The sequence below is a fragment of the Pristis pectinata genome, chromosome 9 (genome assembly GCF_009764475.1).
Source record: "Pristis pectinata isolate sPriPec2 chromosome 9, sPriPec2.1.pri, whole genome shotgun sequence".
Taxonomy (NCBI): Eukaryota; Metazoa; Chordata; class Chondrichthyes; order Rhinopristiformes; family Pristidae; genus Pristis; species Pristis pectinata.
Window position 1 is genome coordinate 30,731,113 of NC_067413.1, and position 19,477 is coordinate 30,750,589.

Consider the following 19,477-nt stretch of genomic DNA (forward strand, 5'->3'; position numbering starts at 1 on the left):
TTTGTTTCTAAACACTGAGATCTGGTAAAACCCACATGCAGAGCTGGTGAATAGCATGGTCCATCTCTGATTTATGGGACAGGCAATGACTACTTCCAACAAGAGTCTGGCCCTCCCTTCTGACATTCAGTGTATGCCATCATGGAATCAACATCCTACAAGCTGGCTTTGTAACTGGATCAGCCACAAATACTGTGTCGAGAGCTAGTCAGAAGCTGGGCACTCTGCAACAAGTAGCTCCACCATCCGCAAGCTGCAAGTCAATGGATTTCTTCCACACATGGTCAACACCATCCAGGGCCGAGTAGCCCGTGTGATTAGTGCAGCCACCACTGTGAACATACACCCTCTCCATCAACAAGGCTGCAAAATATAGTCACTCGCCAAGTCTTCTCCATGAGCAACTTCCAAATCCAAAGCTGTAGCAGCCCGGAGAAGGGCAGGAGGTGCATTGGTTCGTTAATGTCCATCTGAAAGGGTTGACAGTTTAATGAGAAACAGTTCCTCTGACGAGATGCTTCCACAACCCTCCTCCTCCCAACTGATCCGGGGCTGTCAGTTTGGAATCTTGTTCATCTCTCAAAACCTTCCAATGAAATACGAGAACCCTACCCCATAAACCGCTTTAAAACAAAATGGTAAAATAAAAAAAAATGCTGGAAAGACTCAATAGGTTAGGCAGCACCTGTGGAGAGAGAAACAGGTTTAATGTTTCACCTGAAAGGTCATCGAGCTGAACCATGTCTGCACAGGTGCTGTCACTGAGTATTTGCAGCATCTTGTTGTTTTGTATCAGAGTTCCAGCATTTTGGCTGTTGGAAAAGTGAGTGAAATTACTTTTAGGATGATAGCCAGGAGAATGTAAAAGCTAGCCAGGCCGTCTCCCACTGTGCCACCAGACGCATCCAGCACTGATGTGAATTCCTGACAGCTGATTGGAGAATTGTGTGTCATTACACATCTGATGAGTTTATATTGCTTGCTGAAACTATGCACTTCAGAGATCATGTGAATTCCTGGGTTGCTTTTGCCCTTCGATTCCAGCAACTGAACCCAGTGTGTTTACAAACTTTCAGTGATGCCAGGGCACAATGCTTCACCATTTATAACCACCTTCCTCCTGCAGATCGCTCAGAATAACATTGACTCAATTTCCTTGAAATCTTAATGCAGTACAATTATCTAGCAAAAATAGAATAACAGAACCACAAATAAACCTCACACAAAAACAAATAGTCACAATATTTTAAACTCAAGTTTTATTTGATCCACAGACACAGATTTCAAAATGTGACAAAGATTTTAAAAAATGGATTGTTGCGAATGAGCTTCATTTGGTCTGGTGTATACCAGGACTGGTCTGATCTTCAATTATATTCAGTAAAAGCCAGAGTCTGTAGTGGTCCAGTTGGGAGCCTGCAAAACAAGAACAAAATCAAATCCATTAGGAAAAACACAGGGAGGTTTACTCAGCACATGTTAAACCTTGGCATCTTAAATTCTGAATGCATTCAGTTAGTAAGACCACATTGTAACATTACCAGTTCTCGTTTACTGAATAAGGAAATCTGCACTGATTTAGACTGAACACTCATTACACTGTCTGGTTGAAATACCATTCATAGTCCAAACACCAGATACCCATAAACAATTAAGTGCCTGAAGTGTGAACCACCATTCAATGACAACTGGATGCACTCCATCAGAGTGCCTATCCATAGTGTTCTTCTCCTAGAAAGGTAACAAACACCAAATTTCCAAACAGAACCGAAGTCTGCCATGGGGGGTGTGGGGGGGGGGGGGGGGGGGTGGTGGTGGCTGGGGTCATGATACATCTGTACCCAACCACACCAGAAAACAATAACTCCTTCACCAAGGAATAGGAGGCCACTCAGCCCCTCAGGGCTGTTCTACCATTCAATTAGATCACGGCTGATTTTCATCCCATCACCTTCCCTGCTTTTATAAGGGTTCTCCCAATTCCCAATGTACTGCACTGTAATTTTCCTTACTGTGGGAAAAGTCAGTTCAACGGAAATTGGTAATAATTCACATCTCATCCAAGGTGTGCCCTATCCCATGGTCAGATCATGAGCACAAACTGGAGGATGACCCTACAGACCATCACCTCCCCTTCCCATCCACCTGCCAACAAAAAGACTGGGCTTCCTGGAGGAGCTACACCTGACATAGTAAAGTAGATCTGTGAGATAAGTCCAAAGTGGAGAATTAACTCCTGCTGGCTTAAACCCAAATTCAGGCAGTAAAACTGGAGACCACAGTTTGGCAGAGCTGGGGAAAATGACATCTGTGAATAAACTAAATATGAATGACTGTATGCTGGAGGAAAGCCATCCAGTCATTTAGAATGAACTTCCACCAACACTATATCCGACTTGTATCTTCCCCTCACTTAGTCTGAAGAGATGTGAGCACTTCTTGGTGGCTTCTATCTGCTACTGGCAGAGTTAAGGATCAGAGAGCTGGCTCTTGCCATTTAGTCCTATAAATCTGGCTTTGTAGGAAGACTTGGTAGCTGGGGTAAGTCTGTGAGAAGTCTCCCCACCACTCTGCTGGGAGTGGATTGAAGAAATGGTACTCAGAGCGAAAACCATGTAGAAGCAGCCTGAATTACACTGAAGCAACCGATGATGATAAAACATTCAAATGCACACTATTCACTCCAATAAAAGCTCTCTCACTGATGCTGGGCACTGTGCTTGATCCCTCATTTACAGTTGTATTTAGTGTGGTGGTGATTTCACACTGAGAGAAATGAAAGCATAAACATCTTGCCCAAATATCACAAACTTATATAGAATAAGCTGGTCTAAAAAAAATACTCGGCTGATCACACAAACACTTAGATTTTGTTCTCCGGCACATCTGGTACCATGCACTGTTGTACAGAGACAAAGCAGCTAATGTGCCTAGTCAGTGAAGAACCAGGCTCAAGTTCAGGAAGAACTCCATAAAAATGAAAAACAGTCACTGGTACACGTTTCCCATCTTTGCATCATACCGTGTGGTCCCTGCAGATCTACTGACAATGGCTCAGTCTACAAAGTACCCTGCCTGGCAAAGAAGGCACAGAAGCCTGACAGAACTGCTGTAAAGGACACTTGGCATAACATAAATTGTTATATATAAACACTTAAAAACAGGGGATTAGACTAAAGTAACACTATTATCTGTCTCCACCATGGACAGAAATCAATCATAAAGGAGACTCATTGAAATAAGTACTGAGAATTTTAGACAGTCAACATTGCAACCAATAAATGTTTAGATAATCCATGATCTTTCCAAAAATCTGCTAATTTAGTTCTAAGTACGAGTTGGTTGTGAGGAAATTCTTGTGGATCTATCTTCACATTAACAATAATCTAAACTCAAAATGCCTTAGCCTCTCCATTAGACTTGGTCAATGTTATTCTGATCAATGAGTTGTCACACCCTAGGTGAATGACAGTAATGCCTCACATATCAGAAGCTTGATCTGTTAAACCAAGATAATCTGCACATTTCAGTAAAATTTCCAAGAGTGGAGCAAGAGCTGGCGGTTGTCTTTCTTGTGTCTGTCAACATTCAGGCAACTTTAACAACAACTTGACAGCAAGTCAACAAAAATCCAGCAGATACACAGATTACAAATCTGCATAGAATAAAAGACTGGCACTTCTGCAGTGCCTTTCACATCCCATTAACGATGTCCAAAAGCACTTGACCACCAGTGAAATATTTTGAAGTGCAGTCATTATCGTAAAGTAGGAAACAGTGCAGGAAACCTCTGCACAGCAAGCTCCCAAACACAGCACGTGAAAATGAGCAGATCATGTATTCTTAGTGAAGGTAGGTGAAGTACTGGCCAGGGTAACAGGGAGAATGTCTTGTACTTCAGATGGGGTCATGGGGTGCTTTGGGGTGCATTGGGGTGCATCTTGGAAAAATCTGAAGCTGAACCAGATCACACATAAGCAGATGCTAATGTGTCATTTGAGAAACAGCACCTCCATGAGTGCAGCATTCTTGCAACTCTATACTTAGACTTACAGAAAAAAATAAATCTATTCCTTCACACCAACAATTAGCTGAAAGAGACAAGTTGGACAATGAGTTACAAGTGATCATTTCTGCTCCATCGCAGTGCACAACTGTCAACTAGTGCACACGAGGCCATCACTGTTCTCCCTAGCCGGGTATTGTAGCTGTAAAGGACCAAAAGCAGCCAGGCTTACAAAATTACACTGCCTTCATTTCCAGGGGTAGACTTTCCATTGTTTTTTTTCCCAAAATTCATTTAAATGACATCTTTCCCTGTTCCTCAACTTCTACTTAGTGTCTGTGTCTAATCCTGGATACTCTCTCTCTTGACATTTTCTCTCCCTCTCTGACTTTGCCCTCTGCTAATTCTGTATCCATCTTCAAATCCATCTCCTGGATCAAGACTTATACCATGCTATATTTTTTCTCCTCAAGTATACGTAGACACCTGGAAGAATGATAAATATGAAACAAACCAGGATTGTGAAGGAGAATGCGACCTTGATCTGTTCTCGAAGGTGAAGTGAAAACTTGCAGGGCTACGGGGAAAAAATGCAGAGTGGACAGATCTCCGAAAGAGCCAGGGATGGCAGGAATGGCCAAATAGCCTCCTTCACTGCTCCATGTTACTACATTTCATGGATATAAATTAGCCTCCCACTCACTCAAAGAGGCTAAAGGATGATAAAAATATGGTCAGATTCACACGTCAGGTTTCTTACTTAGTGTTTATTCTCAGGAAAGAGGAGTTAACATTAAAATTGCCCTTGAGATGAAAGGGAACGGGTGACAGGGGGATTTCACTCAAAACCTGAAAGGATCCACATTAAAGAGAAGCACGAAATGAACCATGGAATCTACGTTTTAAAGAGTGGAATTAAAACCTCCCATGGCGCTAGAATAGTAACAATTTAAGAGCAAGGTGACTATGTTATGAACTATTCTACAAGCGAACACATCTGGTAGTATTGCACAAATTGAGGGACAATCTGGAAAACAGACTGCTCAAGGCTAAGAACTGGAATATTAAGCAGGCTGCAGAGCTGGATACTGAGTATCACATCGTACTTGGTGTTGAGAATCATCTGATGGAAGATCCTGGTTAAAGGTTACAGCAACAAGCACGAAAGGTCTCATGGCCAACATAAGATAGATATCTTTATTAGTCACATGTACATCGAAACACACAGTGAAATGCATCTTTTGTGTAGAGTGTCCTGGGGGCAGCCCGCAAGTGTTGCCACACTTCCGGCACCAACATAGCATGCCCACAACTTCCTAACCCATACGTCTTTGGAGTGTGGGAGGAAACCCGAGCACCCAGAGGAAACCCACGCAGACACGGGGAGAACGTACAAACTCCTTACAGAGAGTGGACGGAATTGAACCCAGGTCGCTGGTGCTGTAATAGTGTTACACTAACTGCTACAGATAGATACGAGACACAAGAGACTGCAGATGCTGGAATCTGGAGCAACAAACAAGATGCAGAAGGAACTCAATGGGTCAGGAAGTATCTGTGGAGGTTAATGAACAGTCAATGTTTCAGGTCGAGACCCTTCATCTGGACTGCATAGATTTGACTAGGGCAGAGTTGAAGACAATGGGAAACCAGTAGGAGAGTGGAGCTGAGACCAAAATCATACCAGCATGATTTTATTGGATGTGGAGCAGGCTCAATGGGCTGAATAGTTCACTCCTGCTTCTGTTGATTATGCTCTTAAAAAGGTGAAATGCACAACTGATAGGCATTGCAGTGCTTTGGCTGCTTGGTTTGGAAAGGTTACCTTCAACTCTGGATGTCAAATGATTTTATTCCTTTTTGTACATGGTCGCTGCTGCCCAAGCCAGCATTAAGTGGCCATCCCTAATAATGCAAGTCGCTGCCATAAACCACCAGTGAATCAGTGGTGAGGGTGCTCCCACAGTGTTGACAAAGGAATGACAAATAAAATTTGCCAAGTCAGGGTGACGTGAGAACTGGAAGCAGTTCTTGAAATGAACCAAAAGAGCAGATAGAGGGGTCATGGGCAATAAAATTACATCATTTACATGCAAAGCCTAGAATTACAACTTAAAACAAACCCAATAGCATTAAGAATACCATGAAAAAGATTGTTCATTGGCACCAGCAGACATAGGCTGAAATTATGGCAGAAAGAGAAGTAATATCCTGTTTGCATTAGCTCTTATGTTGCCTCTCCTAGGAAGTATATTTGATTAGGATGGAGTCAGGTGAGGTGAGGTGGGGAGGGAAGGAAGGGTAAAAATGAAGCCAATTCCAGCCCAGTAAGAGATAGGATTAGCAAGTAAGGGCTCAATTGCCTTTTTCCGAGTCTGGAATAAACAACATCAGGTAGACAAAAGCTAGGATTTGTTTGAAAAAAGTTAAAACAAAAAAAAAACACGCTATATTGGTAGCTACAGACGTCTGGCAGTGCTTTTCTGCTTGATCTTTAAAGGAGAGACTGAGTTCCAATACAAAGATCACTGGGATTTGTTCCCATTTCTTTAATTAGCAGTTCTAAAATTAAAATTCTGAAGTTGCTTAAATTTGTTTGATCCTTAGCACTTCCTTTACTAAAAACTTTTTAGCAACTTTTGTTCAACTTAGAAGCAAGTTGGGCCAATTATTTTCTACAAACGACGTAAAAGGAGAAGAATATTTGTTATCTCAGTCTGGCAGAGTAGTTGCAAGCAATTATTTCCAACCAGTCAGAGACCTATATAATCTGAAGTATTATTGGAAAAATGGAACTGCGTGCTCTTTTATAACTTAAAGTTATTTAGCACTTACTTAGCAACCTTCCAGAGAAGCAGTTCACAAGATCCCTTCATTATACCAGGGAACTGAAATGAACACTTCCTGTTCTTTTCTTGGACACATATTGAACATGGAATATTATTTCAGTAAAAGAACATTCTTTGGACACGAGTTAAGATTTACCTGAGTTTGCAAACACAGGAGTCAAAAAAAATCTAGAGTTTAAAACAGCAAAGAACCACCAAAAATGTCAACTCTTCTCAATAAACAAGGCACAAAGTATCACCTAAATGATTGCTGATGTAGACAGTTGTGCATACAATAGAATCTTCCTCAAATTTTGAAAATAAACTGCAAGCATGATGCATCGACCAAGGAAAAAGAGGAACTGTGGAAATCCTATGCTTTCACAACAGATATAGTGTCCCAGAAATATTTCCTTCTTTCCAGATCAACAGCCTTTCATTGGCTGGTGGAGAATGAACAAATGAGGATGGCTGCAGTGTAAGCTGCTTGGACGAAAAACTGAGCATGCCTACTTTGGCTGCTCTGTGAAAATACGTGGCAAAGAGTAATCCTCAGCGCAGCTGGAGGTTGTTTTGTTGACTGCACAGCTTGTTCACATGCTTCCTCCCCTACCCCAACCACCACCCACCTCCCCCACCCCCCCACCCCACCCCAACACCATACTTAAGTCAGGATCGGGAACAATGAGAAAGAAAACAGCAGTCTGACACCAGTGTTTAATCAATCATGACCAATCTCCTATCTTCATGGCATGTAATCTTGCCACCACCCACAAGAGCGGCTAAACGGAGTTGCATGTGGATACAGCTCTGGTGGTGGACAGATTGGGGATATTAATGTTTTTATTAAAACTGTGTAGAACTAATGTACACATCACTATACTTGTAAAGTTCCCTTTTAACACTTGCCATTCAAATAACACAAGCAGTTCTCTCCAATTCCCCAAAGTAGCCTGCAGATGTTTTTTCTATAGTTACGCTTATTTCATTATGCATTTTATAATCAATCACAGCAAATTTAACCTTATGAAGGTAGTTTTGTTACCGCTTATTATTGCTTATTAAAAACAGGCATGTCATTGAATAACTGTTAACATTGCTGAAGGATTGTACTGACTTCAGCCCATCTGAAAAGTCCCGAGATAAATCAGCACAAGAGATTCTCACAGCTTCTTTGCAGGATCCATTGTCAGAGCCAAATAAAATAGGAAGAAAGGTATTTTTTTCTGGCTGGCAGTAGAGCAGAAATGTTAAGTTCCCAATTCTATGCCTCATTTAAATATGGGAAAAAATCTACACCTATAAAATGTATACAAATCATGTGAATATTTCTGACTGTAGTGTCCTCAGACCCTAGAAGACTCTGCCCTCTTCCCAAGCTGATTATGGAGAAGTGAACATTATAATGACTAAGATCCAACCTAAGGTAAAATACATTAATATTTTTCCCTTTTACATTATTTACTGAACAAATTATGTAAAAGCCACACGTGAAATAACAAATGGAAAAGTGAACCAGTGGGAAGGGGACACTACTCACTGGATGGAATGTTCTTGAAAATTTTATCCAAGTCTTGTGGGGGAATGAGGGAAGATTAGATCATTGCTTGCACTTGTTAAGTAGAAAAATATACGTTTCTTCCCATTTTATTTGGCTCTGATAGTGGATCCTGCCATGAAGCTGTGAGAATCTCTTGTGCTGATTTATCTCGGGACTTTTCAAATGGGATAAAGTCAGTACAATCCTTCAGCCATATTAGCAGTTATTCAATGACATGTCTGTTTTTAATAAGCAATAATAAGGGCAGCAGTATGGAGCAACTAGTAGAGTTGCTGCCTCACAGCTCCAGTGATCCAGGTTCACTCCTGACCTCCGGTGCTGTACATATGGAGTTTGCACGTTTTTTTCCTGTGACTGCATGCGTTTCCCCAGGTGCTCCAGTTTCCTCCCACGTCCCAAAAACATGTGGGTGATAGGACACTGTAAATTGCCCCTAGTGTGTAGGTGAGTAACAGCAATAGGGGGTATTGGGGAAAATAAAATGGCATTAATGTAGGATTAGTGTAAGTAGATGCATGATGGTCAGAACCTATTTCTGTACTGTACTAGTCTTTGACAAAATATATATAAAAATATTCATTACTGTTTGTAAATGCAAAACATATTTTGTTGCAATTTCCTTTTCTGTATTACCTTTGCTCTAATTGTCAAAGAGATTCAATTCAATCTGAAGTTGTGGGGTACACAGGTAACAAATTTAGAATGTCACTTAATCACACACTATTTGCCATTTAAAACTTCCCTGCATATGTTCTGTGTTGTACAAATTATGATAAGTACATTATCAATTTTAAATGCAAAATTAAGATTAAAGAACTGGGTTAAAGATGGGGTTTAATAATGAGTAATTAATCAAACCTAGTCTAGCACAGCATGGCCCTGAGCACTCTAGCTCTTAAAGGGACCCTGTGGGCCACAGCAGTTCATAATGCCCACCTCAGTCCTGTTGTTTTGATTCATCTTCTTCTCAATGTTCATAGCCAGCATTTGACTCCGAAAAGAGAGGCTCTTTGTTTTCTCAATGACCTGTTGGTATGGTGACACAGCGTTGTTTCCCATGACGACATGCCCCTACGAACAAAGAAATAGTTACCTTAACCATTGGAAATTTTTTGCACACGACTGTAAACTTGTATCGCTGTACTAAAATAGATCAAAGTTTGTCAGTGCGATGTTAAATATTTCAGAAGAATGGGAAAACTTGCATTTGCAATATTCTCAAGTTACTAACACTTTATTTGACATGTTATCCATTTAAAGCAGAGGTTGTTGAAGTTGGTGATGTTCAACAGCGTAGATTGTGGCCTTTCATACAACATCACAGAGGAAAGCTATATCCTTTCATGGTAATACCTAATGTGCCAGTGAACCACATTATCTCAGCAATATTCAAACCTGAAGTATACCAGCTTTAATGCAGCAGGGTCATTGGGCTTTACTCTACACCACAAAGTTGCAGTATTTAGAAACAGTTTGCAAGTGTAAGTGGTGGTATTTGTGAACTAAAATCCTTGCAGGGTTAAAATGTTGAACCTCATTCCTCAATTGGCAAAAGTGGGTACAACAAATTACAACTGGACTAACAACTCAGCTGGAGGGCATCTCTGTGAAATCACACCACTGGTATTAACACAAGACAACCACTTCATCAAAACTCAATGGGGCAAAACCAGCTGCCGCAGATTTCCTATTTATTAGTTCACTAGAAATCTGCCTGACAGCATAGAAGGCATTTGTTGAGGCTTTGTCCATCTGGAATTTTCTAGTGAATTCAAAATTTCCCCATTGAGAGGTTTAGCAAAGACAGAAACTAAAGTCTCTCATCACAAAATGCTGTCAGCAAATCAACCATCGAATATTTCAATTTGCAAAACAATTTGATTTGAGATTTGCACTAGCTGGTGCAAGAGCTATTCAGCTCCGAAATGTTAACCTGCTCCAGCTCAATCAGGGCTCCAGGAAAAGGTCAGCTTTAACATTAGTCAAGATCATCTGCTCATTTCAACACCAACCTGAGAAATGTTGTACATAATACAGTATATATAGCACCAAATTAGGCCATTCAGCCCAAGCAGTCTATGTGACATTTATTCCATTCAAGCCCCTTCTAGTCTTTCTCATCGAAATCTATCAGCATAGTCCTCTTCCCTCCCCCCTCATTTACTATTCCAGCCTCCCCTTAAGTGCACCAACTTCATCTACCTCTTCCATTCCCTGCAGGAGCAAGTCCCACTTTCTCACCACTCTTCAGACAGAGAATTTCGTCCGAATTCCCTGCTGGATCTCTGGTGATGATTTTACACTGATAACCTTGAGTTATGCTTTGGCTAACATGTGGAAACATTATCTCTGCACCTGTTTTTTCAGAATCCTTCATAGTGTTAAAAACCTCAAATGTCACTCCTCTACCTGTCTTCAAGAGAAAATAGGCCCAATCTGTTCATTCTTTCCTAATGTATATCCATAATGTAAACCATCTCTGTATCCTCTCTATTATTCTTTTGAATAATTTGCTGACCTGAACTTTATTCAATGCTTTAATTGTGGTTTAAACCAAGGTTGAGTACAGCTTGATCATAACTACCCCACTTTTCAATCCAACACACCCAGAAATAAATCCTAATCTTGGTTTGCCTTTTGTATGGCCTTGCTGACCTGTGGTGCAACTTTTAACAACCAGTGTTAGTGTAGTTGTAGTCCATGATCTCTTTGTTCTTCGAGCCCACATAGATTCACACCTTCCAAATAAAGTCTCCTCCCACCAAAAAGTACCACTTCACATTTATCTGTGTGGAACTTAATTTGGCAATGACTTGCTGTCCTCCTGTAACTTGTTGCAATCCTGCTCAGAAGGGCCTCTCCGAGCCCATTCACCAATCCCAACCTGGTTTTATCTAAAAGCTTTGAGATTCTGAAACTTGAATCTTAGATTCTTAAAACTGTATTTTAATTATTTATTGCAACACAGGAGGTCATTCATTCAGTCTATTGTATCCAATGCTAAATGTCAATAGGGCAATCCCATCAGTCCCACTCACCCCTCCTTTCTTCCCCATTGCTCTGCAACTTATTTTCTCACATGCTCATCAACTCCCCTTTGATTTGCTTTGCACTTACTGCCCACCTGCATCTTTAGGACATGGGAGGAAACACCCAGGAGAAAAGCATGCAGAAATGGAGAATGTGTAAGCGCCGCATAGACAGCACTGGAGAGCAGGGTGGAACCTGGGTGCCCACAGCTGTGTGGCAGTGGTGCTAACTGCTGTGTGACTGGAAATTCTTTAAATCATGGTGAAGAGCCACAGTGTCAGCAATCATCCTTGTGAAACACCACTACCCACTTCCTTCTGTTACAGTAGCTACCCTTTACACCAACTCTCTGCCCTGAAGCCAGGCAGCATTCTGCTGCTTGTCCCGACTTCACATTCTCTGAGACTTTGTATTTAATAAGGTGCCATATTAAAAATCTAGATAAATTACATCTACTACATTACCAATATCCACATTCTCTGTTACGAATCCAAAAAAAAAGACTAGTCATGCAAGAGTTTTCTTTTGAAGTCCATGCTGACTATCCATTCATTTACTTTTCATTTCTATACATTCTATTATTTTGTAAAATTGGTAAAGTTGGTTTATTATTGTCGCATGTACCGAGGTATAGTGAAAAACTTTGTTTTGCATGCCACCCATACAGATCATTTCATCACGTCAGTGCATTGAAGTAGTACAATAACAGAACACAGAATAAAGTTTACAGCTACAGAGAAAGTGCAGTGCAGGCAGACAATAAAGTGCAATGCTATAACAAAGTAGGTTGTGAGGTCAAGAGTCCATCTTATCATACTAGGGGACCATTCAAAACTCATAACAGCGGGATAGAAGCTGTCCTTGAGCCTGGTGCATGCTTTCAGGCCTTTGTATCTTCTGACCAATGGGAGGGGGAGAAAAGAAAATGTTTGTGGTGGGAGGGGTCTTTGATTATGTTGGCTGCTTTACTGAGGCAGTGAGACAAGTGGTCCTCCTTTAGCAAGGATCCCATTACTTTTTCCATCATCAATACTAAGCTGACAGGTCTATTATTTCCTAGACTTGTTTTATCCCCATTCTTAAATATAGCTATAACATTACTGATCTGCCAGTCCCCTGGCACAGCATCTTTCTCTAAAAAAATTCTCCTTTGTCTTCGCTTTGCCCCTAGATTATTTTAAAATGCAGGGAAGCAATCTGATTGGACCAGGGTTTTTTAAAATTTCAAATGCATTTTAAATGTATTCATTTCATTAATTATTGTCATGACCGTTGCTCTCTCTCCCTGGTAAATATCAAAACAAAGAGGAAGTATTGCTGCCATTTCCCTATCATTACCTGTGATACTGTCCTGTCTATTCCTTCATGGTCCGATTACCAAACCATTATATATGTGGCTGTAAATTAATTTACGCTGCTTTATGATCTTTGATAAGTTAATTCTGTATTTCTCTTCTTTTCAGCTAACCTCTTCATTGTTTCTTTAAGTTAATTTGTCAATTACTTGTCCGTTGTGCAAGTTTACCAACGTCGTCCTCTAATCCCTACATACATTCATCTATGTACTCCTCTTTGTTTACCCTCAATTATTTCCTTCTGTCTTTATTAATTCATGGAGTATTTATTTTGTACTTTCCTATAAAGGGAAAATAGTTTTTATGCACTATGTTGAACACAATTTCAAATGATCCTTATTGTTCTCCATCATCACTTGTCAATATTGTTGTCCAGTTTATCTATGCAAGTTGCATTCTCAGCTTCTCAAAATCAGCTCTTCTCCAATCTATTAGCCTGTGTTTTTTTTTGGGCATACATACATTCTTCTCAATTGTCACTTCAAAACATCTCATCATATTATGGTCATTAATGACTCGATGTCTCCCTACGTTTTGTTCTTTTATCTGGTCTTATTCTCCATTATTAGCCCAATTTGAATCCTCTTGTTAGTTTTTGTTTAATATATTGGTTTAGAAAGGAGTCTCGTATACTTTGTGGGAACTCCTTTCTCTTATCCCCTTTACCTGTTCAATTAAGATCAGGGTTGTTGAAATCCCATTATTATTCTAATTTTTTTGAAATTCATTTCCTGAATTTATCTGCATATTTCTTCCTCCATCTCCCTTCCACTAGTAGGTGGCCTGCAGGCTACACCTATTGGTGCAATCTTGTAGGTCCCTCCCCCTTTCTTCCTAATTTCAAGTCTTTGTCACCTACTATTTATAATTTCTGCTCGATCACAGGTCCCATTCCAGTTCAGCTGAATCCCTCGCCATCGGTCCTGCTTCTTCCTGTTTTACAACTGGTGTCAAGGTGCCATGAACAATGATCCCTTTAGCTAAACCAATACCAATAATAAACCAATACCAATACACATCAATTCTCCTATGGTGTAAAGTGTCAACGCCACTTGAAAAATCTTCGTTCTTCTTTCCATCTCTTCCTGCAAATTACCCTCAAAAATCACACTCCACCTTGGCTTGGATGCTTATCACTGATCCTTCATCACTGCCGGGACAAAATCCTGGAAACTGTGGATACACCTTCACCACGCAGACAGCAAGGGTTCAAAGCAGCTGTTCATCCCCACCTTCTTGAGGACAATTAGGGATGGGCAATAAACACTGGTATTGTTAGTGAAACTCACATCTCACACTTGACTAAAATATTCTGTTTGGCAGTGTAAGCCTATGTTATTTATATAAAGGCATGCTCCCTATGTTACCCAATTTTTGGCAAAAAGCATGGCTAACGAGTAAGTCAACAGTCCAGTCCATGGAACATGTGGTCCAAAATACTTGGCTGAAATATTCACCATCAGGCTCAAGGGAGGGAGGGTGAAACTGTATGTTCCAACTCCAGATCATCTTTCTATTTGGACCACTACAGCTCAAATGTAGTGTTCTGATAGATTTCTAGTTTCTGGAGATGATGAGGAAATCAATGGTCTACTTGGTTTAGTTGAGAGCACCACATCATGAGGTTTTACATCAATCCATGCCAGATAAAAAAAATTCTTAGCAACGTTCAGTGTGCCCCTTAACATGACATGGTCCCTCTAGCTTTAGATGTCTGGGGCAGTTAACAAAAAGAAGGTCCACCATTGGCCAGATGAAATAGCAGAGAGGCTGGCTGTGAATATCCTTGGACAACAGCTTTGTTCTGCTGTGCGTCATAAACCATCTCATCAAAGCTTATTCCTCGCATGAAAGAGAATTAATTGGCATTTGTTTAATGCCCCTTATGACTTAGGATCCAAAAACACTTTACAGTTTTAAGTATACTCACTATTGCAGTATAGACAAATGCAGCAGCCCAGATGGTGCACTGCAAGCTCCTGCAAACAACAGTAAAGTATCCGGCCAGGGCATTGTTTTGGGGCTGAAGTATAAATTTTGGCCAGGTCATCTAGACAGGCTCTCTGCTTCTCAAATATTCACCCAAATGCAAGAATAATGTATTAGATTACAGGCTCACCTAAAAATGGCACTTGAGGCAATACAAAATTCTTTCAGTACTACACTGAGGTCTTGGCTTGGATTAAGTGCTCAGGATGGAATGAACCCATGGACATTTGACACACAGCTAAATGTCTGCCTATTACATTAACTGATAGATTCCAAATCTTGATCTGAAATTTCTTTTAGTGCATCTTGTAAATTTATTTTTCACCAGCTTGATGGCCTTGTTATTAACACCACGTACTATCCTGATTTACCTCATTTATATTTGTTGCATGAAGCTATTAAACTCCCTATAAGGCCTGAAGGAGCAGCTGAACCAAGGAAAGCAAAAAATGTAACCGGTGTGTTTGTAGAAATTGAGAGCATTCAGAGATGATAAAAGGATGTATAGTACCATAGCATGCAGAGGTGGAATCATAACATCACACCACCATACAGAAGCTCCATGGTGCACAGGTGTTTGAAGAGGAAGGAATATTGCACACATATCACTGATAGCAACAGAGGGACCAAGGAAAGTGAAGAGGGATAGTTGACTATGACTGCCTAAATACAACAGTGAGAAGAGAATGGCATGCTTTCTTAGAGCTTCTGCAGGGAGCCACAATAAAAGGAAAACCAGAATACACCTGGTTTATTGGATGGTTAGGCTGGTTGGAAAGTAGAGGGCTACTTGCTGCAAGTTGTCCTTTAGGAAGTTGCAAGTTGGCTATTCCATAGATAGTTTGCCTAACTTTGAGTAAAACAAAAGTTGCACCAAAAATGATCAAAAAGAACTATACAGATGTGATAGTGCTTCCATAAAACAATAAGGCTCCCTAATAATTGCACACTGCTGTTGTTTACTTTGGAAAGGAGAGAGCCCAATCCAAACCACTGATTCCCCCTCCATCTTCCTGTTTCACAACCAGGCCCATACCCCACCTGTACACAGAGGGAGAGGATCATTTAGCATCTTTACAGAGATGTACACTAACAAGAAGAAATAGTTAATTCAAGCCAATAGCTCAGGGTCTTCTTGACTCTGCCATGCATCTACAATACATTACATTCTTGTAAAGCAAATTATCAAAACAACATTTCCAGAAACCCTCTTACCAACTTAGAATCTATTTTTGCATCTAGTCTGGCATTTCGAATCAAGTTGACAATCCATCGCTCTGCTTCTTCAGGAGTCATATTCAGTTTCTCTGCAAGCATACTGAAACAAGGAGAAAGGAGAATCTTTAGAACAAGGCAGTTCTATGACTTGCATCTCCGAACAAGCTGCAAGAGTTTTTAAATTGTCTTCAGATGTGGTAAAGTGACCAGTCTTTAATTATGCAATCAATAGAAAGGATAAAATCTAAGCACAGCAATGAATAGGGCTTTAAGCTGCTTTCTTCGATTGTTAGCTATCACAGAAACAAAAATCAAACTTGTGATTTGCCACATGATTTGTAACTGCAGGTTTCAAATATCGAAAGATCCTGATCAACATTTAATTCTAAAGATTTACTAATAGACCAGCACTTTTGTTCCCTCAGTTTGGCTATATGGCTCGTAATAGCAATGTATCATTTGACTATGTTATCCAAACCATACATAATCTGAATGGTTCATTTACCAGCACATTAGGACAAAAGATAGTCTGAATGGAGTAGAGAGAAATGTGCATTTGTCATGTGGATGCAGTGAAGATGGCAGGGGAGGTGGTGCAGTGCTTGTTACTGGACTCGTAATCCTGAGGCCAGGAGTAGCAATCTAGAGAAACAAGTTCAAATCCCACCATGGTAGATGCAGAATTTAAATTCAGTTAGTCTCAAATTTGGAACAAAAACAACTAGAATTAGTTATGATGACCACAAAAACTACTGGATTGCTGTAAAACCATCAGGTTCACCGATGCTCTCTGTGTGGGGGGGGGGGGGGGGGGGGGAGGGAGAGAGAGAGAGAGACAGAGAGAGAGAGACAGAGAGAGAGAGAGACAGAGAGAGAGAGACAGAGAGACAGAGAGAGAGAGAGACAGAGAGAGACAGAGAGAGACAGAGAGAGACAGAGAGAGACAGAGAGAGACAGAGAGAGACAGAGAGAGACAGAGAGAGACAGAGAGAGAGCACAAAATGGAACAAGTCTGAAAGTAATCTGTTTCAGTCACAGGGCAAGACAAAGAGAAAGAAGACACAGTCACAATCTTAAGGTCAAAGAAATAACTGAGCTCTGTGCACAGTACAAGACAAGGAAAACTGATCTAAAGTCTGGCATGAATGCAGGAAAGGAGGGTGGGATCAACATCACTCCTCAGAACAGTCCTGGTGAACAGAGTGAGATTTTCAGATATCGATGGATAAAGATCGACCTAATATAGTTGAGCCTTGCACCCCTTGGATCTGAGAAAACAGGGGTTGGGGTGGCAGTAAATAATTTAGGTTTGGCGTCAATGATAGTTGAGATGAGGTAGTTATCAGTTGCTTAGCCACGTTACCCAACTGTGGATCAAAGTATATACAAATGAGAATTAGAAAATGTGATTGAATGCACTTGGGACAGTAGTTCATAAAGAGGTGGATTTATGTATCTACATGGCCTCTGATAGATCAATTCCAGATCATCCTGCTGTCTTACACTACTTCAAATATTTATCATACTTTTAAGAGATGCAGTGATCACACCTCACCCACACTCAAGAGACCAAAACAAAAATCACTGGACAGTGTTACTGCTTTCTATAGAGTGATAATGACACTATCACCAACTTTCCAAGATGCCTGCTCTGGTACCTCTATCAAAACTCAGTTGCCTAAGCTATCTATGTTCCTTAAATCTTTTTGTTTTGTTCTGTGGGTAGCATTTAGAGTCCAAAGTTGGCAAGTTCAAATCTAACCTGAGACTTCAGCACTAAATCTAAGCAGGGGGTCTTGCCTGGTGGTGAAGGTAAATCTTAAAATTCTATGGAACTGCTTTCAAGAGTAGAAGAGCTTACTGGAAACAGATTAGCCCGTATTTGTGGGAGCTTGCAGTGTTCAAGTTGGTTGCTATGTTTCTAATTTCATAGCTGTAACCCCTTTGGGACTTTGACATTGAGAAAAATGTTGAATGAGTCTCTTTTCTACCATTTTGATCTTCTGTGGAAATAGTCCTAGCAAATCTTCATAACCAATTTCCTGTGCAGATGAACATAGTCCTTACATCCTGTACGACTTTAAAACCTTACCTGCACTGCCCAGAACTCCCCACAGAACTGTTCAGGGAATCTTTATTGCACCACAAATTTCCTGTCACTTTGCTGCTGCTGAACTCCATGCCATTTATAAATCAAAAAACATCCGTCAATAATGTCAAAAGCCACATTAATAATAAAAAAAAAGTCAGCTCCAGTACAGGAACCAAGAGATTTTGAGACTTTTCTATTGATACAAAGCTGTATGACTGGGAGGATTTTACTTGAAGGAGAGTGAAACTATAACAGCTGTTGGAGTCGAGTACTATAAATCAGGTGTTAATAAATTATTTCAAATTGCACTGGGAAAGTTGAAGAAAAGGGAAGTGCAAATGTACTTGTGGCTTTTTATCCTTTTGACATAGCCCTGAGGGTTTACTTATTATTGCATGTATCATCCAATGCAACAGGGTGCCAGGTATATTACAAAACCAACCAGCCCAAATTTTGTACAGCATGACACCTGACGTTTGATGTGGAGCATACATTCTGACCACAACGATGCATTTCTGTTGTATGTTAGTGGCACACCAATAAACCACAACAAAAATTTGACCAACCACTTCAATCTAATTCCATCATTAAATATACAAGATGTTCAGATTAGAACTTTGTTAATCCCAAAGAAAATGCTAAAACAGCCAAGTCAGAGAGATTCTGAGGGTTTGTAAGCATGGTATGCAGTACTCAGTGTCCAGACTGGACCTAGTAAAACTCAGATTCCAGACTAGTCTCAACCATAATCCGTCTTCAACAAAGAACATCCAAGATGCTCTGCTCTTAAATAAGTATCACAAGCATAGATGTCGTTTCTTGTGCCCTTTCAATAAATCTGCTGCATATCCTGCTGCTCCGTGGCTAGTTCCAGAGCCCCATAAATCCTCGTCTATCAACACTGCAGGTCCCAGGCAACTGCTGGCATTTTCCCTCAGCAGTCTGGATCTACCTGGCAGTAAATAGCATGCAGTAAACCCTTAGGCCAAAAACCCTGCAGCTTCCCACCACTTCCTGCAATTAAGTTTCTTCAAAAGCCGACTCACTTACTACAATTAACTGTTCTTCAGCACACACCGACTAAAACCAGTAAAAGTAATCATAAATGGTCTTCATGCTTTAAAGACAGACATTCGAATTCTTCAGCCTACTTTTAGGGGCATATGTAAACAAACCTTTTTAAATCAGACCCCACTTTAGACGATAATGGCATATTTGCAAGAGTGCTAGCCCAGAGTAATCTCCATGTTCAGACCAACATTTGTCCCTCACCCAATATCACTCACAGATTATAAACTCATTATTTTTCCTTTGTTGAAATACAAACCCACGATAACAATGAACAAGGAAACACCAACTGATACATCATCCCTGTAGTACACTTAAGTACCTGAAACA

The 19,477-nt window shown here is 40.5% G+C and overlaps 1 protein-coding gene across 1 annotated transcript in view; it reads right to left on the bottom strand.

The window, feature by feature from the left end:
- Nucleotides 1–1,236: 1,236 nt before the first annotated feature.
- The window catches only part of LOC127574193 (eukaryotic translation initiation factor 3 subunit E-A), a 123,761-nt gene continuing 105,520 nt past the window's right edge, over nucleotides 1,237–19,477 (bottom strand). Inside the window, exons 11-13 of the mRNA XM_052022980.1 lie at nucleotides 15,985–16,087; nucleotides 9,332–9,466; nucleotides 1,237–1,416 (exon numbers count right to left, since the gene is read on the bottom strand). Of these exons, the coding sequence (XP_051878940.1) occupies nucleotides 1,378–1,416; nucleotides 9,332–9,466; nucleotides 15,985–16,087 (277 nt within the window). The 3' untranslated portion in view covers nucleotides 1,237–1,377. The remainder of the gene's footprint in view (nucleotides 1,417–9,331; nucleotides 9,467–15,984; nucleotides 16,088–19,477) is intronic.